The sequence below is a fragment of the Ictalurus punctatus genome, chromosome 5 (assembly GCF_001660625.3).
Source record: "Ictalurus punctatus breed USDA103 chromosome 5, Coco_2.0, whole genome shotgun sequence".
NCBI lineage: Eukaryota > Metazoa > Chordata > Actinopteri > Siluriformes > Ictaluridae > Ictalurus > Ictalurus punctatus.
The window spans coordinates 16,732,239-16,759,810 of NC_030420.2; the positions used below are offsets into that span (position 1 = coordinate 16,732,239).

A 27,572-nucleotide genomic window follows, 5' to 3' on the forward strand; every position below is an offset into this window, starting at 1 on the left:
AAATCATTTCACTACACGTCGTACTGTTTATGGTTGTGTGTGTGACAAACAAAATTTGAATTTGCTGTAAAATTGTGAAGTCTTGACTAACTTGTCAGCTAGCGCTTTGCCTTCCTCCTCCACATCAAATTTGGCCACCCACAGTCTCCTGAGCACATTGAGCCCATTAGGCTCGGCACTGTCTGTGGGCAAAGCCAGCTCCAGCTCCAAAAGACCCTGCGGGTAACACACACACACACAATACTACTAAAATAATTCAAACCAAAAAAATATAACAGCCAAGCTTTATTTATATTCAAGTCATATATATTAAGTTAAACTTTGGTGTTTTTTCTTTTTTACAAAAAGTAAAAACACTTAAACTATATACTTAGCTCAATTTCTCTACTAAACAATGTTAACATACTGAATTCCTGTAATAATATTTATTTTACAGAGTTTAGGTGCAGGTATTTACTTCCAGAGCAGAGAAATGATATAAGAAAATAATAAGAGTAAACACACCCTGAGGGCTGCATCTCTAACAGAAAAACAGGGAGAGAGCAGGGCTTCTAGAAGCACATCAATCTCAGCTTGTTCAGCCAATGCACAGCTGTCCTGCCCTCCAGCACTCAAACAAAGAGCTGTGAGGCAGCCTGAAGCCAGCACCTATAAACATGTTCATATAAACACATACATTAACACACCAGACCGAGGATTTACATAAAAACAAATATATCCATATGTCACCAACACCACTTTATACCTGCAGTTGTGGTGTGGAGGTACCAATCACTTTGGTGAGCAGCAATAACATGTTCACACGGGGGAGGAGCTCTGGACCATTCTGAAAACCAGGCAAACATTCATAATTACATCTACAATCAACATAAACAGTAGAAGCAGAACAGAAGAAAATACACCATGATAGCTGCATAATGTCAAAATTCCGAAAAAAATGACAGTAAATTATGTAGCTCTGCAATAATGGACAAGTGTTATATTATTTTGCTAGAGAAGCCTCAAAGAAGAATAATCAAAAAGTTTGTCAAAACAGTGCAGAGATATGTTATTCATTCATTTTTCATTATTTAAAAAGTACTGTACTGTCACACCTTTAAAAAAAAACATCAACCATTATCTGCCTACTCTTGCTAGTGTGTCTACCTCATCGATGAGTTCATCAGTGGCATCACTGCTGGAGCGCAACTGAGAGTGTGTGTGAATGATCTGTAGTACATGTGTCAGCATGAGCTCCACCTCCTCAGATGTGCCACTATTTCTGCTGAGGATGGCCTGTAGCAGTGGGAAACAGAAAGAGAAACCCGGTGCAGACAGAGGCCGGGCATCTGCAAAAAAAATAAAAATAAACAAATGTAAGAATACATAGCACTTATATTGTTGTAGATTATTTCATGAATGAAATGAAACACTCTTTCCTAGTTAGAGTGTGTGGTCTCACCAGTCTTGCCCTCTCTATGTGGCACTGTGTGTGTGTGCAGCAGTTGGATGGTCCGATGTGTAGCTGTGTTCAGGTCCTCCTGAGACCAAGCTGGGTCCAGCTCACATTCCGGCTTCAACAGACGCAAGGTCACATGACCCACAAGAAGAGCTAGACAGTCACAAAAACAGCAAGACTACCAGCAGGAACACACAACTTCACAAACAATGTAACTTAGAAGACTGAATGTAGAAGTTTAAAACTTAGATTAAAAGTTACCACTTGACCAACAAAAATAAGCTATGCAATGCTAATAAACTACAACAAAACTATTATGGGAGCTCTTACCCAGGAAGTGCAGCTGCTTTTGCAGGACGCATGTGCCAATATCGAGGAAGGTTTGGTGCACATGGGGAGCAGCTAATGGTGAGTGTAGTAGGGGCAGGAGCACATGAAGGACTCCAGGAATGTGGTGAGAAATCTGAGGAGGGTGACGAGCCATAATGGCCTCCAAAAGCCCCACTGTGCATTGCAACTCCATATCCAACTGAAGAGAGAAATGAGCTCAGAAACTAACTTAGAGAAAGCATAATCTACACTCACCATCCACTTTACTAGGAACACCTGTGCACTTGCACATTCATGCAGTTCATCTAATCAGCCAATCATGTGGCAGCAGCACAATGCATATAACAAAAACAAAAATAACATCTGCAAATGCACATACAGGTCAAGAGCTTCAGTCAATGCTCACATCAAACATCTGAATGAAGAAAAAGTGTGATCTCCGTGACTTTGATTGTGACATGGATGTTGGTACCAGAAGGGCTGGTTTGATTATTTCATAAACTGCTGATCTCCTGGGATTTCCACACACAACACACTCTATAGTTTACACAGAATGATGCAAAAAACATTGAATGAGTCACAGTTTTGTGGGTGGAAATGCCTTGTTGATAAGATAGGTCCGAGGAACATGGCCAGATTGGTTTGAGCTGCCAGGAAGGATATAGTAACTCATATAATCACTCTTAAAACCATGGTGAGCGAAAAGCATGCACAAAACATTGAACCATGAGGTGGGCTACAACAGCAGAAGACTGCATCCACTCCTGTCAGCCAAGAACAGGAATCTGAGGCTACAGCGAGCACAGACTCACTTAAACCTGGTCGTTTTCCAGTCTTCAACTGTCTATTTTGGTAAGTCTGTGCCCATGATAGCCTCAGATTCTAGTTGTCAGCTGACAGGAGTGGAACCTGATGTGATCCTCTGCTGTTGTAACCCTTTCACCTCAAGGTTTGATGTGTTGTGCAATATGAGATGCTTCTCTGCTCACCCCAGTTGTAAAGAGTGCTAATTTGAGTTACTGTAGAGTTCCTGTCAGCTCAGACCAATCTGGTCATTCTTCTCTGATGTGTTTCAGCTGAAGGTGATTCGGCCTTCAGGCCCTCTGCACACTGGATGTTTTTTTTATTTTTCGCACCATTCTGTGTGAGGCTGCTGTGTGAGAAATTCCCCATGCCATGGTTAAAGTCCCAAAGATCATATTTTCCCCATTCTAATGTTTGATGTGAACATTAACTAAAGCTTTTGACCTGTATCTGCATGATTATATGCATTGTGCTCTTGCCACATAATTCGTTGATTGGGATAACTGAACAGGTGCACGTGTGCTCTTTATAAAGTGGAGAGTGAGTGTAGTATGCACCGAAAGTAACACTTGGATATATTTTGAAACATGCAGTGATATTCTTTAGAAAATCTTGTAGAAGAATTCCCCATGATGAATGGAAAAAACTGTATATTAGCCATAAATATCTGTCCTGAAAAACAGCTGGCTAGGTAACGCCGAAGGAGATTATGATCTTGGATTTGATTCATTCTTATTCCTGGAAACTTGAGATTAAGTGAGTAAATGGAGATGATAATTTAAAGCTGCCTTTAGTGTTAGTATTTTATCAAAATGTGTCATTTAAGATCGTTGCAGCCATGGCATCTGGTATTGATTGTGACAGTGCTTAAAACCCATACATTTTGAGATATGGAATTTGGAATGCTTGTGTGTGTTTTCGTCAGTTATTCACTACACTGGTATGCCTCAGGGGTCCAAAAACAAATCATCCAAAAGTACTAGTTATACTAAAGACATTCTGACTGTGGGATGAAGAATTGGGCAATATCGAAAAATATCATACCATGATATCACAGACATTTCTGTGTGATACTATATATGGCATGATATTTAGGTTTCGCCTTACTACAGCCTGCAAAACTTCAGTAAAGGATTTATAAAATCCTACAATTAATTAAAAAATATACTCGAAGGTCTCATTCCACAATTAGAAATGAAAGTGTTAATAATTCCCATGATATCTGACAAACGTTTATTATGAAATGCAATGTTGCCCGGTCCTAATTGTTATCACCCCTTGCAGTTTCTTCCGGATAGAGGACTCCTTCTCCAGCTGGTTCTGCATCATCTCCCTTTGTTTGCTGGTTAGCTGTACCTCATCTTTAATTCCTTTCTTCTTTTTGATTTCCTGAAAACAAAGTAAGAATAAGTAAAAGTTAATGAAGAAAAGAGAAGAAGAAAAAAGCTAGGAAGTTATTGATATTAAGTCCAAAATATCTTACCTCCTGTAACTCAAGTTCAATTATCTGTTCTTTAAAGGAGTATGCCTTATTCTCTCTTTTCATGTTGCCCTTTTTAGTGCTCTCTTGCTGGGCACTGAAGGAGCATAATAGGAAGTGTAGGCTTAATATAAAAATTAATACTGTACCAAACACAAGGGACAAATTTTGAGCTGACATTATAAGCAGCAAAGGTATAAATAGTAAATAATGAAATCAAATAACATACAGAAAATGATAACCACACCGATCTCTGCTCTGCGCTTAAGAGTTTCCCATATCATACCTCATGATGATGCTCTTGTCGTACAGCTCTCCCTCCGGTGTCTTCATAATGGCATATTCCCGACGTGTCACCTGCTTCAGTGCTGGATTGGACAGCCTCTGGATCACACGGTCCATTATACAAGGGAGCAGTTTCCCAGGAGAAAGGACTGACAACTCCCCAATGGCATTTCTTACAGCCTAGAAACACACACAGAGAGAGTGAGAGACTTAATTAGGCATTTTCTTTATTTTCCCCACAGATATATCAATATATCATTGACAAGCAACAGCAAAACATTTGCTGTTTTTTGTGAGATAATATAAATAAAATGGCAGTCACACCTGGTTGTCAGTATTTCCCTCCAGCAGCAGAGGGAGGATTGTCTGCAAATGTTGGTCAATAAAAACAGCAGCATCCATCTTCATGCTGGACAACAGCAAAGGCCACAATTCTGATTTGGCAGCCGCTTTGTAAAAGAAAAGATATTGTACTATTACAATGTAGACAGGATTTATAGACCAATAAATTAACAAACAGATTAATAGGAGTATATACAGTGGATTCGAAAAGTATTCAGACCCCTTCACATTTTGTATACTTTTCTGTGTTATAGTTTTAATTTAAAATGGATTAAATTGACTTTTTTATCAAGTACACATAACACAACACAAAAAAAGAAGATATTTTTGCACCAATAGTAAAAATCAAACATTGATTCTCTCATTTAAATAAGTATTCAGACACTTTATTTTCAAATCTTCTTGGGCAAGGCTCTACAAGCTTTGCACACCTGGATTTGGGAAGTTTCTCCCTGGCAGATCCATTCAAACTCAATCAGATTGGACAGAGAGTGTCTGAACTGGCATCTTCAGGTCTCTCTACAGATGTTCTATGTGTTTCAAGTCTGGACTGGCACTCAAGGACATTCAGAGACTTATCCCGAAGCCACTCGAGTGTTGCCTTGGCTGTATGCTTCAGTTTGTTGTCATGCTCAAAGATGAACCAGTTTGATGTCAAGTGCACCTGAAGCAGGTGATCTTCAAGGACCGCTCTTTATTTGGCTGCATTCATCTTTTCCTTAATTCTCCCCATCCCTGCTGCTGAGAAATACCCCTATAGAATTATGCTGCAGTGATCCTGCTTCACTGTAGGGATGGTATCAGCTGCTTGATAAACAATGGCTGGTTTTTGCCAGACATAGCACATATACAGAGTTCAATTTTTGCCAGACCACACCAAAAAATCTTTTCCTCATGCCCTGAAAGTCCTTGAAGTGCTTTCCATATGCCTTTTACTCAGGAGTGGCTTCCGTCAAACCACTTGAACAAATTTACTGATGGATTATTTCTGAAATGTTTGTCCTTTCAATAGGTTATCCCGTCTCTACAGAGGTCTTCTAAAACGTCTCCAAATGACATAAAACCTCTCTAAATGGCACGAAGCTTATAAAAATGGCACAAAGCCTTTATAAATTGCAGACCTCTATAAATAGCAAACATTCTTTTTTAAAAATGCACAAAATAACCTCTCCAAATGGCACCAAACGTCTCCAAATGGCCCAAAACCTCTCTAAATGGTACAAAGCTTATAAAAATGGCACAAAGCCTTTAAAAATTGCAGAGAAAGAGCAAACATTTCTAAAAAAAAAAAAAAAAAAGGTGCAACATAACCACTCCAAATGGTAGTTCATCTCCAATATGAAAATATGAAAACAAATGGCAGTAGCATGAAGTCTGTTACACAATGTGTAATTTCACACACACAAAAAAGTCTGAAACATACTCATAAAATACAATGTTTATTAAAAATAGCACCAGAGCCCCATTAGCCAGCACTGTCACATAATATTCTAGTCGCATATATGTTAGGAGGCAAAAAAAATATATATATGTAAAAAAGCAGAAAAATTTAAAATTTGAACTAGAAACGGAGAAAATGAATAGAAGTACAAAACATTTGAACAAGTAAAGACTGTTTGAAAATCGCTCTGAACAGTTGAGCTCACAGAGTTTGGCTGTCCTTGAGATCGTTCCACTCAGTGAAACAAAGACGGTCCGGTATAATGTAGAGAGGGACATCACAAGACTAGCACTTATAAATTGTTTTGCCGTACTTCTTCCTTTGAAGGCAGAGTACACAGTGTCTCCTCCCAGCTGAAGCTTTATCTTTCTTAGCAGAGGCAAAGGCGTCCACGATGGTTACTGGGTAGCATGGCCTGCTCTCTGCCACCTGCAACACTTTACCAACAGCTGCAGCCTCCACTGGCTCAGGGGCTCCGTCCGAACTTGTGGCTTCAGCACTCCCAAAATCAACAAGCTGCTGGCACAGGACCTCTCTGAATTTCTTCTGCGTGAGAGGTTTCTGCTGTCAATCTTGCGTTTGCTCTTTATGAATAATATAACTATTAACCACAGCTATATCAATAAAATGCAGAAACCGTTTCCTGCACCACTTCATTGTCTTATTTGACACAGTGTTTAATGAGAGCATCCGAGAGGTCAACTCCCCCCATGTACTTATTGTATGCCTTCACTGCTTTAGGAACAGGGATGGCTTGTGAAGACCAAGTGCCATCTGGTTTCTTGACCCAACGCTGATCTGTGTCTCCACTATATGCCTTGTGGACTGCTGAACAGACCGTGACCTCGTGTGCGTCCATCCACTTGACATACAGGTGTGGGCCTTTTCTGTACCATCTAATGTCCCCCCTGGTGAATTTCTTAGGAAGAACATAGATTTGTGTCTTTGGAAAACCAATTCTGTTTTCCTGGATGGTACCACAAGCCCCATACTGATTCCTGTGAAAATCCTGAAAGAGAGTGGTACTAGTGTAAAAATTGTCTACGTATATATATGGTACCCTGTGCCACGTGAGGAGGATGTCAACAGGTCCATAACAGCATTGTAGCTCAGGCCCTTTCCAGAATGGGACTGACCTCTTCACTGGTAGATGCTGAAATTTGAGGTGCAGCCTCGAATCGGCCAGGACAAACAATTTGAAACCCCACTTTGTGGGTTTTTCCTTCATGTATTGTTTCAGGCCAATACGAGACTTTGTGGCTACCATCCTTTCATCAATGGCCAAGTTAATATATAAATTTTACTTTAATCTTCAGAATTTAGTTAATGTATTCATGTTAATTAGAGTAATGTGTTTTCTGTTTATGAGTCCAGTTACTGTGAAACAACTTGTTGAAATGGAGAGAATAAAGTTTTTATTTGAATTTTATAAGAAGGCATAAAAAGCAGAACTATCAGTATCTGCCGATATCATTCTGAATAATCGGTTATCTGTATCGGCTGAGAAATTAAGTATCAGTGCATCTCATTATACATACATACATACATACATACATACATACACATATACAGTCTCTCACAAAAGCGAGTACACCCCTCACATTTTTGTAAATATTTAATTATATCTTTTCATGTGACAACACTGAAGAAATGACACTTTGCTACAATGTAAAGTAGTGAGTGTATAGCTTGTGTAACAGTGTAAATTTGCTGTCCCCTCAAAATAACTCAACATACAGCCATTAATGTCTAAACCACTGGCAACAAAAGTGAGTACACCCCTAAGTGAAAATGTCCAAATTGGGCCCAAAATGTCAATATTTTGTGTGGCCACCATTATTTTCCAGCACTGCCTTAACCCTCGTGGGCATGGAGTTCACCAGAGCTTCACAGGTTGCCAGTGGAGTCCTCTTCCACTCCTCCATGACGACATCACGGAGCTGGTGGATGTTAGAGACCTTGTGCTCCTCCACCTTCATTTGAGGATGCCCCACAGATGCTCAATAGGGTTTAGGTCTGGAGACATGTTTGGCCAGTCCATAAGCTTCACCCTTGGCTTCTTTAGCAAGGCAAAAGACGTTATCATGCTGGAATACCGCCCTGCGGCCCAGTCTTCGAAGGGTGGGGATCATAATCTGCTTCAGTATGTCACAGTACATGTTGGCATTCATGGTTCCTTCAATGAACTGTAGCTCCCCAGTGCCGGCAGCACTCATGCAGCCCCAGACCATGACACTCCCACCACCATGCTTGACTGTAGGCAAGACACACTTGTCTTTGTACTCCTCACCTGTTTGCCGCCACACACACTTGACACCATCTAAACCAAATAAGTTTATCTTGGTCTCATCAGACCACAGGACATGGTTCCAGTCATCCATGTCCTTTGTCTGCTTGTCTTCAGCAAACAGTTTGTAGGCTTTCTTGTGCATCATCTTTAGAAGAGGCTTCCTTCTGGGATGACAGCCATGCAGACCAATTTGATGCAGTGTGTGGCGTATGGTCTGAGCACTGACAGGCTGACCCCCCACCCCTTCAACCTCTGCAGCAATGCTGGCAGCACTCATACGTCTATTTCCCTAAGACAACCTCTGGATATGACACTGAGCACGTGACCACTCAACTTCTTTGGTCGACCATGGCGAGGCCTGTTCTGAGTGGAACCTGTCCTGTTAAACTGCTGTATGGTCTTGGCCACCGTGCTGCAGCTCAGTGTCAGAGTCTTGGCAATCTTCTTATAGCCTAGGCCATCTTTATGTAGAGCAACAATTATATTTTTCAGATCCTCAGAGAGTTCTTTGCCATGAGGTGCCATGTTGAACTTCCAGTGACCAGTATGAGGGAGTGTGATGGCGATGACACCAAATTTAACACACCTGCTCCTCATGCACACCTGAGACCTTGTAACACTAACAAGTCATATGACACCGGCGAGGGAAAATGGCTAATTGTGCCCAATTTGGACATTTTCACTTAGGGGTGTACTCTTGTTGCCAGCAGTTTAGACATCAATGGCTGTGTGTTGAGTTATTTTGAGGGGACAGCACTGTTTTACACTGTTTACACTGTTACTCAAGCTGTACACTCACTACTTTACATTGTAGCAAAGTGTCATTTCTTCAGTGTTGTCACATGAGAAGATACAATCAAATATTTACAAAAATGTGAGGGCTGTACTCACTTTTGTGAGATACTGTATGTATATATTTATATATACATACATTTTATATATATATATATATATATATATATATATATATATATATATATATATGCACATATATACACATACACACATATATATATACACACACACACATATATATATATATATATATATATATATATATATATATATATATATATATATATATATATATATATATATATATATATATATACACACACACACACATACACACGCATATATATAGTGAGGGAAAAAAGTATTTGATCCCTTGCTGATTTTGTACGTTTGCCCACTGACAAAGAAATGATCAGTCTATAATTTTAATGGTAGTTGTATTTGAACAGTGAGAGACAGAATAACAACAAAAAAATCCAGAAAAACGCATGTCAAAAATTTTATAAATTAATTTGCATTTTAATGAGGGAAAAAAAGTATTTGACCCCCTCTCAATCAGAAAGATTTCTGGCTCCCAGGTGTCTTTTATACAGGTAACGAGCTGAGATTAGGAGCACACTCTTAAAGGGAGTGCTCCTAATATCAGTTTGTTACCTGTATAAAAGACACCTGTCCACAGAAGCAATCAATCAATCAGATTCCAAACTCTCCACCATGGCCAAGACCAAAGAGCTCTCCAAGGATGTCAGGGACAAGATTGTAGACCTACACAAGTCTGGAATGGGCTACAAGACCATTGCCAAGCAGCTTGGTGAGAAGGGGACAACAGTTGGTGCGATTATTCGCAAATGGAAGAAGCACAAAAGAACTGTCGATCTCCCTCGGCCTGGGGCTCCATGCAAGATCTCACCTCGTGGAGTTGCATTGATCATGAGAACAGTGAGGAATCAGCCCAGAACTACACGGGAGGATCTTGTCAATGATCTCAAGGCAGCTGGGACCATAGTCACCAAGAAAACAATTGGTAACACACTACGCCGTGAAGGACTGAAATTCTGCAGCGCGCGCAAGGTCCGCTGCTCAAGAAAGCACATATACATGCCCGTCTGAAGTTTGCCAATGAACATCTGAATGATTCAGAGGACAACTGGGTGAAAGTGTTGAGATCAGATGAGACCAAAATGGAGCTCTTTGGCATCAACTCAACTCGCCGTGTTTGGAGGAGGAGGAATGCTGCCTATGACCCCAAGAACACCATCCTCACCGTCAAACATGGAGGTGGAAACATTATGCTTTGGGGGTTTTTTTCTGCTAAGGGGACAGGACAACTTCACCGCATCAAAGGGACGATGGACGGGGCCATGTACCGTCAAATCTTGGGTGAAAACCTCCTTCCCTCAGCCAGGGCATTGAAAATGGGTCGTGGATGGGTATTCCAGCATGACAATGACCCAAAACACACGGCCAAGGCAACAAAGGAGTGGCTCAAGAAGAAGCACATTAAGGTCCTGGAGTGACCTAGCCAGTCTCCAGACCTTAATCCCATAGAAAATCTGTGGAGAGAGCTGAAGGTTCGAGTTGCCAAACGTCAGCCTCGAAACCTTAATGATTTGGAGAAGATCTGCAAAGAGGAGTGGGACAAAATCGCTCCTGAGATGTGTGCAAACCTGGTGGCCAACTACAAGAAACGTCTGACCTCTGTGATTGCCAACAAGGGTTTTTAAACCAAGTACTAAGTCATGTTTTGCAGAGGGGTCAAATACTTATTTCCCTCATTAAAATGCAAATTAATTTATAAAATTTTTGACATGCGTTTTTCTGGATTTTTTTGTTGTTATTCTGTCTCTCACTGTTCAAATACAACTACCATTAAAATTATAGACTGATCATTTCTTTGTCAGTGGGCAAACGTACAAAATCAGCAGGGGATCAAATACTTTTTTCCCTCACTGTGTATGTATATATATATATATATATATATATATATATATACACACACACATACATACATACATACATACATACATATACATATATATATATATATATATATATATATATATATATATATATATATATATATATATATATATATATAATGATAATGAGTCTTTATTGGTCACATATACAGTAGGGCACAGTGAAATTGTTTTCTTCGCATATACACACATATACACACACACACCTACACACACAGTTAGGATCTGAAGTTCGTATACTCATGTCATGGCAATATTGCGCTTTCAATAATTTCTTTGAACTTTTTCCCTGGGCAGAACTGTACAACATACATCTTTAATAAAAAAATTTAAAAAAAAACCTGGAACTTGGTTCACAAGTTTTAATTCATTTGGGGTTTTCTGTAATCAACACAGGACCAAAACTATACATACAGAGTCCAAAAATATACATACAAACACTTAGATTATTAATTCATTGGTGCTGAAAGTTCCAAAATGCCCTTTAATTTGCCAAGACCAAGGCTTCTTAATTTCCTGTTAGTGATCATGATTGACTACAGCTGGCAGTTTCTCTGTGCCAACATAAAAAGGGTTTGTTTGACAGCACTCATTGGATTGACCAACACATAGTACTATAGGAAAGTCCAAGGAGCACAGTGCAGATCTTAAAAAGAGGATAGTGGATTTACACAAGTCAGGAATGTCTCTTGGAGACATTTCTAAACAATTGCAGATTCCAAGCTCATCAGTTCAAACAATTGTACATAAGTACAAGTTATTGGGAAGTGTAGCCACGTTACCAAGGTCTGGAAGAAGACCCAAACGGTCATCCTCAGCTGAGAGGAAATGGGCAGGAAAAACCCAGGAACCACCAAGGCACAGGCCTGCCATGAACTGGAAGCTGCTAACGTGTCATTGTCTGCAGTCAAGCGAGTTTTACATCGCCATGGATTGAAAGGCTACCGTCCAAGAAAGAAGCCCCTGCTCTAAAATCGACACCTTCAAGTCAGTCTAACGTTTGCAGCTGATCATATGAACAAAGAAAAAGCTTTCTGGAGGAAATTTTTAGAGTCAGATGAGACAAAGATTGAGTTGTTTGGCCACAATGACCAAAGGTATGTTTGGAGGAGTAAAGAACACTGTACAAACTGTTAAGCATGGTGGTGGTAGCATTACGCTCTGGGGCTGTTTTGACGCCAGTGGAACTGGTGCATTGCACAAAGTGGATGGAATAATCAAGAAGGAGTACCTTAGAATTATTCAGCATAATCTATTATTGAACTTTACCAATTCTGCCAAGAAGAGTGGTCAAATTTTATGGTTGCACCGAAATGAAAATTCTTGGCCGAAGCGGAATATAATGAAAAACTTGGCTGAAGGCCAAATACTGAACACGTTTTTTCACGGTTTTTCCATTTTGCCATTTTTTTCACCATTGCATAAATTAGTCAAAATGTGCTTTTTACTATTTTGTCTTGCTTTTCAAAGAAAAAAATATATTACAAAAACTACAATTTCAAAATATTTATTTAACACTGAACATTTTTTTTTTCATTCCAGCAAGCATAGGCTACCAACAAGACACAATATAACTTTAAATAAATAAATTACTAAAATAAAAATATTTTTATGTGGTCGTCTTTGAGCCCCCCTTGAATAGCCGATGTTAGGCCTATAACTGACTGCTGAAAGAATGTAACACTCTGTAGCCTACAACAAAAACGTGCATTAAAAAATGCATTAACAAGAGTGCAAAAAATGGTTCTATTCGGTTCTATACGGCTGATTATATTGGGGATATATACCGCTCACATCCCTGTACACCTCGCGGAGTATTATAGTAGATATAGTATAGTTAGATACGTTGTTAATGTTATGTTCCTTGACAGATTTAGTTAGTTTAAACTATAGATTAGTTCATTTAGTCCCCGCTGGTTTTTCCGCTCCCAGTCCATAGTACTAGTTCATGTTTCTTGTTTTGTGTTTCGACCCTGTTTTCTGTGACCGCGACTATGATTCCTGCTTTGCCCCGTTTATACCTGTTTGCCTATCGGCCGATAACCCTTTGCCTGTCTTGACTAAGTTTTTTGGATTACGTTTTGTCTGCCTGCCCTTAAATAAATACGTCTTTACCTGCTTCTGTACTCTACTCCCTTACGTCTCGCGACGTGACAGAAACATGCTCCGGAACAGAAACAAAACAAACACACATGTCCACAGTAAACATCCGAAGAGCACGTAGCTTATGCATGCGTGCGCCCCCTCATCGAGGTCGTGACATTCGCGTGTCTGACTCTGGTTGCTAGGCTATTTTGTCGCGTCATCAAACACGTTATTGTTCACTCAAATTTATTCGGCCTTTTCACTTATTACGAACACTGAAAGTGCTTTTTTTGCTACTTTCGGCCGAATAATTTCGGTTGCCGAACATTCGGTGCATCCCTATCAAATATCCAACCAGAATTCTTCCAGAAGCTGGTGGATGGCTACCAAAAGCGTCTGCTTGAGATGAAACTTGCTATTCAATTAAATATTAGCTGTGCTGTATGTATATTTTTGACCTTGTGTTGACTACAGAAATCCACAAATTAAAACTTGTGAACCAAATTCTTGTTTGTTTTTTATTAAAGATGTATGTTATACAATCATTCTACCACAGAAAAAGAACAGTTCAAAGAAATTATTGAAAGCCCAATATTGACATGACATTCATGTTCATGATGTGTATGTAAACTTCAGACCGCCACTTTATATGTATGTATGTATGTATATATACACACACACACACACGGAAACCGTTGGCTTTCTGTCATATATGGGCAAGCGAGCATTTGATCATCTTTGAAACACTGCCTATTAATAAAGTTGATATACTTGAACAAAAGCACAAGGAAAATTAGATAGGTAAAGTTTGTCATGACAAACTTTTATTTTAGCTTGAGAAAGCAAGTCAGAAAGATACATAAGTGCCAATAGTTATAGAGTTGATTAGATAGACAGACAAGAAACAATTATAGATAGATTTTAAAGCAGTATTAAGTTTGAAGTAGTGTTTTTGTATTTTATTAAGAGTAAAATAACTTTTATGACTTGTTAAATGTAAACTTTTATGACATGTTAAAAGCTCAAAGTCTGAAGATTTTGTCTCGCAGAAAGATAAGATTGCTATATGGTTGGTAGGGCATTCTGTCTGGCTGCAGGGGCATTTCTAGGCATTTGACAGGGTGTTATGGGGTTGCTAGAATGTCCTAAGTCAGTGGTTCTCAACATGGGGGGGTGCAAATTGTTTTCAGGAAAAAAAACAGACAGGGAATCATTTAGGTACTCTGTGCATTTTTATTGCTTTTCAAATAGAATGTGCATAAATGGAAACCCCATGTTCTCTCTCCCTCTGTATTTTCTTTTTGCTGTGGAGAGGTGGAGCTTAGCCTGCCTTTTATCTAGCTGTCACTGCAGACCTGTGTTGCCAACTTAGCGTCTTTTCAGACCCCTTTAGCAACTTTTTTTTGTAATAAAGTGCCTAACAACAAATCTAGCAACTTTCCAAATGTCGCCAGTACTGTCCTGCAAGCAGGACCTCGCTTTCCCACTGCACTCCCACCTCTCTCTGCGTCTGCTCTGTTCAGTGAGAGGCTGAGAGCCAGAGATTTAACAGTGTCATAGATAATGAGACACATCCTTCGTCCCAATTTGCATAATTCGTATGTGAATGTTTTTAGAATGCAAGACGAACGTAGCTGCAACATGTTTTACATGTGAAATAGTACACGTTATTACAACCTAGTTCTCTTGTTCAAAGTAGTTGTAGTGTTCAGAAACATTTTTGATCATTCATGTTCCATACCTGTCCATTATATAGTTTTATAAAAGTCATAAAAATTATTTTACCCTTAATAAAATACAAAAACACAAAAGCAAAAAAATCTATCTATCAAAACAGATTATAGGTAGGTTATAAATAGAATATTATATAGAATAGATAATCATTATACCTGGTCTCCTCCAATACTGGGGGGATGGGGGGGAGCCACAAGGTAGGTGAGGTTTGGTGGGCTTTAGTTTCAAAAGGTTGAGAACCTCTGTTCTAAGTGGTTCCCATGCGGTTGTTACGGTATTCTGGGTGATTGCTAGGCAGTTACTATGCGGTTGCTAGGGTGTTCTGGGTGGTTGCTAGGCAGTTGCTAGGGGGTTGCTAGGCAGTTGCTAGGGTGTTATGGGCGGTTGCTAGGGTGAATTAGCATGTTTTAACACACTGCTAACATCAAATAGCATGATGCTACCATGTTTTAGCACACAGCTAGCATGAATTAATATGTTGCAAGCATGGATTAGCATATTGCTAGCAATGTTTAGCACACTTCTGGCATGAATTAGCACTTTGCAAGCAAGGATTAGCATACTGCTGGCATGAATTAACATGTTGCTGCCATGAATTAGAATGTTGCTACCACGAAATAGCATGTTTTAACACACAGCTAACATGAATTAGCATATTGCCAGCATGTTTTGGCACATTACTAACATGAATTAACATGTTGCTAGGATAATTTAGCATGCTGCTACCATTCATTAGCATGTTGCAGCACATTGCTAGCATTAATTAGCATGCGGCTAGCATGAATGAGCATGTTGCTAGCATGTTAGCGTTCAAATAGTTTTAGGCTTCAGGCCGTGTGCACTCAGATGTGTGTGAGTTTTGACAGGCTCTGATCATTCCCTCAGTGTAAGTGAATAGGAGTTTTGGGGAATGTTCATCATATGCAATGGGAATACCGGGCGTCCAATCAGTTTGGAAAAATGGAGCCTGACCCATGTGATCGGCCTGGTGGAAGTAGCTTGAAAGCTCAACGAGTTATAACAGTGAGAAATGTTCAATGCAAGTCAGTGGAAATTTTGGTCACTTTGAGCTTCTTTACTGGGAATTCTGATCACTTAGAAAAGTCATAGCAACTCGAACCAGAACAGGCTGAAGGTTGGTGCTGAGTTTCGTGCATGTCGCTTGAAAGCGATGGAAGGAGTAACAATTAAATTTTTTGGGTCTCAGAATAATAACTAGACACATACATTTCCTGAAGAAAATGTGATTGGTGCTTGCCGTGGTAAAACTCGGCACTGGGCAATCGCTACAGTGATGCAAATGACTGCAATAAAGGTGAAATATGGCTTATTGAAGATGATATACAGTTGCTAGGGTGCTCTAAATGATTGCTAGGGTTTTCTGGGTGGTTGCTAGAGTGTTCTGAATGGTTTCTAGGCGGTTGCTAGGGTGAATTAACATGTTTTAACACACTGCTAACATGACTTAGCACGTTGAAAGCATGGTTTAGCCACACTGCTAACATGAATTAGCATGTTGCTAACGCGATTTTGCATGTTGCTAGAATGTTTTAGCACAGTGCTAGCATTAATTAGCATGTTGCTACCATGGATTAGGATGTTGCTAGAATGAATTAGCATGTTTTAACACATTGCTAAAATGAGTTAGCATGTTAACATTTCAGCATATTGCTAACATGAATTAGCATGCTGCTAGCATGATTTCGCATGTTTTAACACACTGCTAACATGAATTAGCATGTTACTAACCTGATTTAGCATTTTGCTAGCATGAATAAGCACATCGCTAGCCTGAATTAGCACATTGTTAACATGAATCAGTACGTTGCTAACATGAATTAGCATGTTTTAACACACTGCTAACATGAATTAGCATGTTGCTAGTAGGATTTAGCATGTTACTAGCATGATTTAGCATGTTGCTAGCATGAATTAGCATGTTTTAAAACACATGAATTAGCATTTTGCTAGCATGACTTAGCATGTTGTAGCATGTTTTAAGTTTTAATAATAATAATAATAATAATAATAAGCTTATAAAACAAAACTATATTTTGCTCGTTCAAAATCCCCCCACAACATTTCAATGGGATTCAAATCCAGGCTTTGACTAGGCCACTTCATAAACCTCCATTTCTTCTTTTTGAGCCATTCCTTGGTGGATTTGCTAGTGTGTTTAGGATCATTATCCTGTTGAAAGGTCCACATTTAGTTCAACTTCAACTTTCAGAGAGAAGGCCTCACATCATCTTCAAGCAGTCTTTGAAATGATGCAAAATTCATAGTTCAATCAATGAATGCAAGCTGTCCAGTCCCTGCGGCAGTGGAGCAACCCAAAACCATAACGTTTCCACCACCGTGCTTCCTAGTTAGTACAAGGTGCTTCTCCTTAAAAGTTGTCTTTGGTCTGCTCCAAACATGTCTGCTGTTACTGTGGCCAAACAACTCTTTCTTTGATTCGTCTGTCCAGAGCACATTATTCCAAAAGGCCTGGTCTTTGCCTATATGCTCATTGGCAAACTGTAGTCTTACAAAGGCTTTTTCATGGCACGCTTCCCATGCAGGTCAAATTGGTGCAATCTCTTTCTGATTGTAGAGGCATGCACTTTGACACCAACAGTTGCAAGACAGATCCTGTAATTAAATTTTGGGGTTCTTAGAGACTTATTTTGGCATCAGACGGTCTGCTCTTGGTCTGAGTTTGAAATCTGCGCCGCTTGCAAATTTTCCTTACAGTGGAATGATGCATTTCAAATAATTTGGAGATCTATTAAAATCCCTTGCCAGACTCATAGGCATCCACAACCTTTTTTCTGAAGGCCTTCCAGAACTCTTTAGCTCTTGGCATCATAACACCACACACCTCAATAACAAAGGGAACACCAGACACTAGATATAAGACAGGTATAAATAAGACAGGTTCCACCTGCACTCCCTAAGCAGGTTCTAATCACTGGCACCCAATCTTCACCTAAACACCTGATTCTAATTTCATGGATTTGAAGGTGTGTACTTACTTTCCATGTGACAGTTTTATTTTTATTTAAATTGTGATTATTAGCACAAATTGTTAATTTTGTGCATCACCTTTATTAATAGGTACTGTTTCAAAGAGGATCAAATGTTTGCTTGTACAAATATGTCCAAAAATAATAATAATAAAAAATAAAAAATTTCCGTGAGGTGTACTTATATTTTCACATGACCATGTGTGCGTGCACCGGCCAACGTGTCCAGGAATTCTAAAGTTTATCGGACAAAGTGGAAAAAATCCGGTCATCTCATTTCTGTGTTTATTTCTTCGCACTATAATGTTCTGGACTATATATATGCAATTTTGGCCACAGGGGCGTGGTCGAGCTCCAGCTGCGGATGGAGAGGAGGTAGACTGAATCAGCAGGTAACTCCAGACGTTTGCCAAGTCTGCTTATAATACGCTTGAAAAAAATCACGGGTCAAATGTTGAAGTTTTTGGGCTTGTTTTAAAAAATATGGTTGCTTGTTAGGAAAATCTGACATCTTTGTTTTTGAATTTAGTTTTTTACATTTATGTTCACTATTTTCCCCAATGTATTCACATTGCCTGCTCATAGCCTCACAATATCATCAGTGCTATAGAGTATTTTCCCTTCCCACAATTATTACAGGTTGTACAAAAAGGAAAAAAAAAAAAGAAAAAAAAAAAAAGAAAACAACAAGCATAACATACTCAGATATACTAATAGTAGAAGCTTAATGAAATTCCAGGACTTTCAAGGACTTTTCAAGCACTATTTTTTTCCCCAAGGACTATACAAGAGATGTCATTAAAACATTCTATTTTTTTATTCCTAAAACAAAAAAGTATGTGAGCTGTTTGCTTCTTTCCTAATCTCTGTGCTCAAATTCTGTATTTTAATACAGCTGAATTCCCAATAAAGCTGTTCTCATTTATATATTTTTTTGTCTCTGTTGTCAGACAATGGAATGAGTATGAAATAGTGACAGAAACACGACCCCTTTAAAACTACATTTTAACCATCAGTCACTTCCAAGTCATTTCCAAGCTGCTGCTCTGCACTGCTAAAATCCTGATTTTATAACCGCAACATCGTCTGACAATATCACTATCCACATAAGTTAGAGACAAAGGGTGTGCTGTGATCCCTCCGTGAGAAAGTTGTGCTGCTCCAGAGTAGATACAGAGAGAGGTGTACGTGCGGCAGGAAAGCAAGACCATGTGCTTGCGGGGCAGTAATGACGACTCTCTTATATGGAAAGTTGCGAAGGTTTGCCCCAAAAGTCGCTACATTTGTTGCTAGATGCTTTTTTGAAAGAACGCAAAAAAAGTCGCTAAAGGGGTCTAAAAAGTGGACCGGCGCCGTCTCGGTCAAAATAAGTGAGTGAACAGCGGGAGAAAGAGCGGCTGCAGCGGGGAGTCATATTTTGAGTGAAAGCATGCATTCATTGTAGTCGTGTTCTATCGAAAATAAACACAAAAGTTTTTGGCGATTTCGTATTTATTGACTTTTTATAATTCAAGCACTTTTTAAGCACCACTAGATAAAAATGCCTATTTTCAAGGTTTTCCAGTACTTAAAATTCAAAAAGCCCAATTCAAGCACTTTGTACAAACCCTGTTCTAATGAAATCTCCTTTTCCATCTCTCCAATCATATTCTGCTAGCAGGTGATCAGAGATGAGTGGATAGCGCCTTTACTTCCTATAAGCTTTGTTGCCGTTTGATGATTTTTCATTAAATAAATTCTGTTTTTGGTTTTCAAACTGAGTGGTTTTAGTTTAATATGTTGCAGGCTCATTTATTGAGTCTGTTTAAATTGAGGCCATAACAGGCAATAATTATATTGGGCTTGTTTTTGAAGCTGCAGTTGCTTATTTGTCTCGGGAGAGTTGGCGGCACTGGTTAACGTGTGATTCTGACCTGTGCTGGATAAGGCCGAGTTTATTTGTGTGTGTCTGTGCTTTCAGTGCGTCCCGTAGCGAGTGAGCAAGAGAGATGGCCAGCACAAAGACGTGTTTGCAAGCGCACTTGTGTGTGAGTGTGCGCGTATGCGCGCACGTGTGTGGTTAATAATGTGAGCAAATCAGAGTACATGTTACAGGAGAAGCATTTGAGAAAAAAATATTTGCACAGACAGAAACCTTATATTGTATGTATATATATATATATATATATATATATATATATATATATATATATATATATATATATATAATATCGCAGCAAGCGGTCCCCACTTCATTCTCAGCATATCTCTTCTCCGTGCCACTGCAAGGAGGAAACAGTCATGAGATACCTCACTCATGTCATCAGAGAACCGGGGTTACACAAGTTCTCTTTCAAACATTCGCTCGGTATCTCACTATGGGATATAAACAACTCTCATATTGCAGATATGCTGTCCGAAGCAGGCATGTCAACCAACCCAGTGATGCATGTAACAAACACAACACTCATAACTCTTCTCCGAATAGAACAGGAATATATGTGAACAAAAAGCATCTCATGAACAGGTGTTTTTTTGTTTGTTTGTTTTTTTACACACTTAGGACGGAATGAGCCAGTGATGGATCTGTGACATCCAGTCTATAAAATCGGACAAATGTGTGAAGCGTAGTCCAACTTGCTTCCGCACATATGTCCTGAACTGAAACGCCCTTAAATAGTGCCCATGAGGTAGCCATACCTCTTGTAGAATGAGTCCTCAGCCCTTCCAGAGGAACAAGTCCCGTGCTATTATAACCTAATATAATAGCTTCCAATAGTGGGACAGTGAAATAGGTTTACCCTTATGAGGGTCAGCCCATGAAACACATAATTGTTTACTCTTACTTAGTGCTTTTGTTCTGTCCACATAGTGACGCAGCACACAGACAGGGCACAAGCAATGAAGACACGCATCCTCTGATGAGGAAAAAGGCTGTGGATGGAAAGCCAGTAAATCCATCTGTTTACATGTGAGAGCTGATTCACTCACTTTAGGCACAAACACTGGATTAGTTTTGAGCGTTAATCTCGAGTAATCCATAGCGAACCACGTACAGGAGTTATGAATCGACAAAGCGAAGTTCACTAACCCACTTCACGGTTGAAAGAGCCAATAACAAAGCAGCCTTTAGCGACAATAGCTTTAAATCAATACTATGTATAGGCTCAAAAGCCTCTAAGGACCATAGACAGATCCCGCAGCCGAATCAGTGGCTTTAACACCCTGTGCAACTGCTGCGCACCTCTCATAAACCTGCATACGTGCAGGTGTTGATCTATGGTATTCCTGTCAATCCCCACACGACATGCAGAAATTGCTGCAAGATAAACCTTAAGAGCCGAAAAGGCTTTGCCCTTATCCAAAAGTTCCTGCAGAAAACATAACACATCCGCAACAGAAAAGGGACGATGTGTCTGTGTGCGCACCATCGCTCAAACACATTCCATTTATGATCACATGCAGAGCGCATTGAAGCCATTCTTGCATTCTGAATAGTCTCAATCACCCTCACAGGCAAACCCATAACACTCACGTTCAGCCTCTCATGGCCAGGTCCAAAGAGCCACTTTGTCTGGGGCCGGGTGAAAAAAGAGTTATCTCCGTCAGACACAATTTCTCTGGCCAGTTCGGGGCGATTAGTATGAGTGAGTGACCACATTCCCTTACTCTTTTTAGTGTCGGTACAATCAGACTCAGTGGAGGAAAGGTGTACAATAGTGCATTTGGCCACAGGTGCATCAGAGAATCCACCCCGATAGACTCATCACCTCTCGACAGAGAGAAGAATAGAGGGCAATGAGTGTTTTCGTGCGAGGCGAAGAGATCTACGGCAGCTCGGCCGAACCTCTCCCGCAATTGGCTCACTACCTGATGATGCGGGGTACACTCCGAACAGAGGGTTCCCCCAGGACAGGAGCTCTGCCCCCACATTCATCATTCCCGGGACATGTGTTGCCCGTAACGAATGAAAATGCTTTCTGCCCCACATAATCCGCTTTTGTGCCAGACTGTGAAGCTGAGGAGAATGTGTGCTTCCCTGGCGATTTACATATGCCACCACCGTTGTGTTGTCTGACCTGATCAAAATGTGGTGGTTCCTTAGGAACTGCACAAAACTGCCAGAAACACTGTTAACAATTCTAGGAAGTTTCTGTGTGCTTTCTGTAGCGAGATGGGTCATCTCTCTTTGGGTATCCTTCCCTCGCACACTGCACCCCAACCTGAGTGACGCGTCCATTGTAACCACCTCTCTCAGAGAAACTGACCCCCATCGGAATCCCTGACTCGAGAAACGCAAGACCCCTCCAGTGACGGAGAGTGCGCATGCAGAGTGGTGATACTATCACTTTGCGGTTGAGGTTCCATTTTGGACACAAGCGCAGCGCTGCCGTCCAGTGTTGAAACTCTCTCATTCGCAACAACCCCAGTGGAATAACCGAGACTGTTGAGGCCATCAGTCCTAGCAGACGTAAATATAGTCTGAATGGGACCTTCTTCCCTTTCTGAAAAAGGAATAAATAACCATGAATTTACTTGATGTGCTCCGCTGACAGAAACGCTTCATACAGGCCTGAGATCAGTCAGAGACCCAGATAGATTATCTCTGGTGTGGGCACCAAGCAGCTCTTCGTCTCACTTATTTTGAGCCCCAAGTTCTCTAAATGAGACATGAGCATTTTTGCCTATGTTTCTGCCTGCTGTCATGATGGAGCACACAGTAGCAGATCATCCAAATTGAGCTGACACTCTGAGACCCATTATTCTCAGTGGTGTGAGCACTGCAGAACTGCTGAACACCCTCGAGGCTAAAGAGAGCCCGGAAGGAACTGTCAAAAATTCATAGGCTGTGCCCAATTTTCTGTGTGCCGATTAGATGCTTATTTGAAAATATTTATCCTTCAGATCTACTGACGTAAGCCAGTCTTTGGGACGAATAAATTGTGATAACATCTTTAACGTCAACATTTTGAACTTGTATTTTTGTTGAGGAGCCATAAATCCAGAATGGGACAGAGAACACCCCCACCCCCCAACCCCTTTTGGGAACGACAAAGTTCTGGGAGTAAAAGTTGTGATGACTGTCCTCCGGCGGCACAACCTGAATTGCTCTTTTGCTCAATAAAGAGGTTATTTCTTCATTCTTCTAAAATCTGAGCCGTCTCTCCTTCTGCTGTTGACATTAACACAATGTTGAAAAGTGGTGGTTTTACAGCAAACTGCAGACAATAACCCCGTTTTATTGTGGATAAACCCCAAGGGTGTACTGCGAATGCACGCAAATTCTACGCGTGAGCAGCGAGCGGACAGCTGCAGCTCTTGCTGACTCAAGTGGCGGAGCTGGGGGTTGCAGCTCTGACTTGGACATTTTTGTTTTTATTTTCACGTGTCTGTGCCCTTGGCCCACTGCCGGGATGCACAGGGAACATTTTTATTTGTTTCCCACACTGCTGACTTTGCCAAACCTCGTCCTCTCTTGCATAACCCCGCGGGTGGAGAGGGGACAATCAAAATGGGGGCATTACGTTCCTCCATATCAAGTACATCCACTCTAGAGAAACCTCTAACCGGCACTCTATGAGAGAAAGGCTTGTCTCAAAAACGGCGCATCTCTGCAACGCAAGCGGGGACGGCTGGAATCAGCTGTTTGGCTGGGGAAGTGTGCGACGGCAGCCTCTTCCCATCATATAAACCCCTCTCTGTACCCTGGCCTTCCTGTTGTGACGGCCAGTGGATAGAGAGTTTAGCCGCTGCTCAACCTACATATTTTGATAAGGTCCAAGTCTCCCTGTATGGGGGAGGGAGACTCACCTTTCGCACTGCTAGGTCTGGAAGCGAGATTAGGAGGGAGAATTGATTCTTTTCATCTTCCTCCAGATCCTCTTCCAAGAGACGAGCAATCATCCTTCCTCCTCTTCTTTACCCCCGCCTAAGGGTCTGTTTCAAAGAGGGGGTAATTTCGGGAGTTCAGCTATACTGGGTTTGCTGAGCAGTCCCGTCTTTCTCAGTGGATGGCGCAGAAAAACTTCCCCATTATTCGCAGCTACAACTCGCGTTCTGCGCTCTAATATCCTTAAAGGGAAAAGAGAGCAATGTGGGCAGCACTCAGGGTTAGCGAGCATGGCCTGTGCGTGTCTAACTCCCAGACACGCAATGCATAGAGGGATGAGTCTATGGATGAAATCATTGACCCGCAAGCGTACGCGCGAGAGATCTTTACTCTTTTCTGCGCTGCTGGTTGGGTTCACAGTCGCCATAACAGAGATGCGAACACAGAGATATTAACTCCATACACCACTCAACATGGGGGAAAAGGAAAAATGAGCTGTAATGGCTTGAGAAAAATGAGAACTTGCCTCAACGGGTTAGTGCCCACCAAAAAAAGACAGCAGAAGAAAAAATATTCACTTTTACAGTAAATATTCCCTCGGAGGAATAAGGGAAAAATAGCCGTGTTTGGAGATGTAGCTAAAAACACCAGCTCGTCAAGTGAACTGTTTAGCGGCCACTCCCTGCAAGAATCTGTTGAGGATAGCTTCCCTATAAGGATCTCACGGAGAAGAGAACAAGAATGAACTGGGGACCACTTGCAGCAATATATATGAGGGAGGTGGGGCTCCCGCATCACTGTCACCATTTGGTCTGTCAACTGACAGACATAGTGTAATTGGTGCTTCCGCAAGCGGTCACACCCGAGGCGTTTCACATAGTGAGATACAGAGCGAATGTTTGAAAGTGAACTCTTTTATGTGTGTGTGTGTATATATATATATATATATATATATATACACACACACACACATATATATATATATATATATACACACATACACACACATATCTACTATATATCTACTAGAAAAATCAAATACCAATATACTACATAAAACATAAGAAAAGAGTAAGTAACGGGAATTTTTTTTAACAAACCAATGGAGGGGTGGTGAGCCACGATGATAATATCTAGGGCCAGTTTCTCAGCCTCGCTGGAGTCATTCCACTGGCCTGCTGTTGTGCACAACACCCTCAGAGCCTCTAAGAGGATCCACGGAGGGATATATAAGCGGCCCAGCTCAGTCCACTCTCCTGTCTCAGTCTGAAGAACCTCTGGAGGCAAAACCTAAGACAGAAAGATTAACAATAACAAAAATAATAAATTTAAATATAAAAAATTAGAAGGTAGTAATCTCATTGACAAAAATTATGTTCCCTTCTGCTAATCTCTGACCTTATGTTTGTGTATGACGACACACAGTTCTCCCAGAAGGCCGTGGGCAAGGCTAGGGCTTCCCAGTGAAGAAAGAAGTTTCTTTACGCTCTGATGGGCACGCTTCCGTACCTGATACGCTCGACAAAGGAGCACAGCCACCATGGCCCGATGGTACATCCTAGAAAGAGTGTGGCAGAAGATATGTTTACATCAAAATGTTTGAAGCACATTTTGTTTACCATGACTACTAGCCAATGACTGTGGATGAAATAAAATATTATACATAAATACATACACACATATATATATACATATATATTCCGTAGTATATCAAACTACATATACTATTTACACTAACCAGCCACTTTATTATGAACACATGTAAACCTGCTCATTCATGCAACTATGAAATCTGCCAATCATGTGGCAGTGGAGCAATGCATAATCCCATACAAATCCAGGACAAGAGCTCAGTTAATGTTCATATCATCAGAATGAGAAAAAAATTTGATATCTGACTTTCACCATGGCATGGCTTTTGGTACCAAACAGGCTGGTTTGAGCATTTCAGAAAACTTTAATCTCCTGGGATTACACAGAATTACACAGAATGGTGAAAAAAACAAAAAATTCCAGAAATCTGAGGCTACAGTGGGCACAGGCTCACCGAAGCTAGGGAGGTAAAGATTGGAAAAACACTGTGGAATGCTTTCACCATCTCAACTGTATAATTTTAGCAAACCTGTGACCATTGTAGCCTCAGATTCCTGTTTTTGGCAAACAGGAGTGTGCCCTGAACCCAGTATGCCCTTCTGCTGTTGTAACCCATCCACCACAAGGTTAAAAATATGCATTATAAGATGCTTTTCTGCTCACTGTGGTTGCAGCATATGGTTATCTAAGTTACTGTAGCCTTCCTGTCAACTCAAACCTGTCATTCTCCTCAACAAAGTACTTTACCCACAGAACTGCAACGGGCCTCCCACAACAACGGGCCTCATTTATCAAGCTGGATATGAAGGAATTCATTTATAAATCACAGGGTTTACACTTACTATTTCCACAAGAAATTCAAGGTATTCATGAAAATCCAATAATTTCAGGGGGGAAAATGTTCATATCCTACTTGTGCTCCAATTGTGTGCAAATGTACACAAAAGAAAACTAACTAATGTAAACCTCGACATGACTGATTTCAAATCATATAATTCATGGATGAATATATATATTCAGATTCAGATATATGGCTATATATGAATTACACTGTTGAGTTTAAATAGCTTGTTTATTTACAGCATTTAGAAGACACCCTTACCCAAAACTTCTTACAGAAGTGCTTTGTAATCTCTGTAAAAAACATATCCTCATACTAGTCCACTAGGATGTTTAAATAATGAAAAAAAAAATTTAGAGGAAGAAAGCTGGCTTATATATCATCTGCATTTGCCACAAAAACTTCTTTTAATGCTCTGCATTAAAAAAGTTTATCAGCCAAGACACCTAAAACTATTTGTGTGACGCACTTGGTGTGCATGATCACCAGGGTGGTGTATATCTTTTTTTTTTTCTCCTTCATTGTCCCGCCATGCTCTTGTCACCTCACTTAATTAACACCCAATTTCACTTGTCTCTAGATTTAGTATTTTTAAGTCATAATAAGTCAAAATAAATTCCACATCTGCCTTTTCTTTCACCATGTAGTAGTCATTTTGTGTTTCCAGCCCTTTCTGAGCTTTACCTTTTATGGAGTTTTGTGGGCATCACTAAATGGAAATGAGCTATGTTGGGAACATGCTTTGCACTTTATGGGAGCCTAACGAACAAAATCACAATCAGCATTTTGTAAATCTGGTGGAAAGTTTGTTTTGGCTTATGCAAACATTTACACAAAATTTTACTAAAAGTCTGATAAATTAGAGCCATTGAGTGTGAAAATCCCTGGAGATCAGTAGTTTCTGAAATACTCAAACCAGCTTGCCGGACACCAAGAACAATGCGATGGCCAAAGTCATTGTGACCACATTTTTCTCGCTGCTGATGTTTGATGTGAACATAAACTTAAGCTTTTTACCTGTATCTGCATGATTTTATGCATTATGCTACTGGCACATAAATGACTGATTAAATAATTTCATAAATGAGTAGATCTACAGGTGTTTCTTTTAAAGTGGACGGTGAGTGCATATGTACAATGTTGACTATTTTGTATTAAAGCATGCATTTTTGAAGTGCACCTATTTCAAACAGAGAAAGTGACATTAACTACTGAAACATAAATTGTACTAAAGTTCACAAAGATGGATGGAAAGCCAACTAGAGGCAGAGAGAAAGGCAAGGGAATGCTGAAAATACTGATGCCTTTCCATCAAGAC

The 27,572-nt window shown here is 40.3% G+C and overlaps 1 protein-coding gene across 2 annotated transcripts in view; it reads right to left on the bottom strand.

Annotated features, from left to right (window-relative positions):
* The window catches only part of gcn1 (GCN1 activator of EIF2AK4), a 102,843-nt gene that overhangs the window by 55,643 nt on the left and 19,628 nt on the right, over positions 1 to 27,572 (bottom strand). For both annotated transcript variants that reach the window (XR_006982528.2, XM_017468034.3), the window contains exons 18-29: positions 25,219 to 25,378; positions 24,921 to 25,110; positions 4,662 to 4,786; positions 4,339 to 4,517; positions 4,056 to 4,149; positions 3,848 to 3,961; positions 1,769 to 1,967; positions 1,442 to 1,591; positions 1,147 to 1,328; positions 746 to 826; positions 505 to 648; positions 92 to 216 (exon numbers count right to left, since the gene is read on the bottom strand). Coding sequence is in view for 1 of the 2 variants with exons in the window: in XM_017468034.3 (XP_017323523.1) it covers positions 92 to 216; positions 505 to 648; positions 746 to 826; positions 1,147 to 1,328; positions 1,442 to 1,591; positions 1,769 to 1,967; positions 3,848 to 3,961; positions 4,056 to 4,149; positions 4,339 to 4,517; positions 4,662 to 4,786; positions 24,921 to 25,110; positions 25,219 to 25,378 (1,743 nt within the window). In the remaining variant the exon portion in view is untranslated. The remainder of the gene's footprint in view (positions 1 to 91; positions 217 to 504; positions 649 to 745; positions 827 to 1,146; positions 1,329 to 1,441; positions 1,592 to 1,768; positions 1,968 to 3,847; positions 3,962 to 4,055; positions 4,150 to 4,338; positions 4,518 to 4,661; positions 4,787 to 24,920; positions 25,111 to 25,218; positions 25,379 to 27,572) is intronic.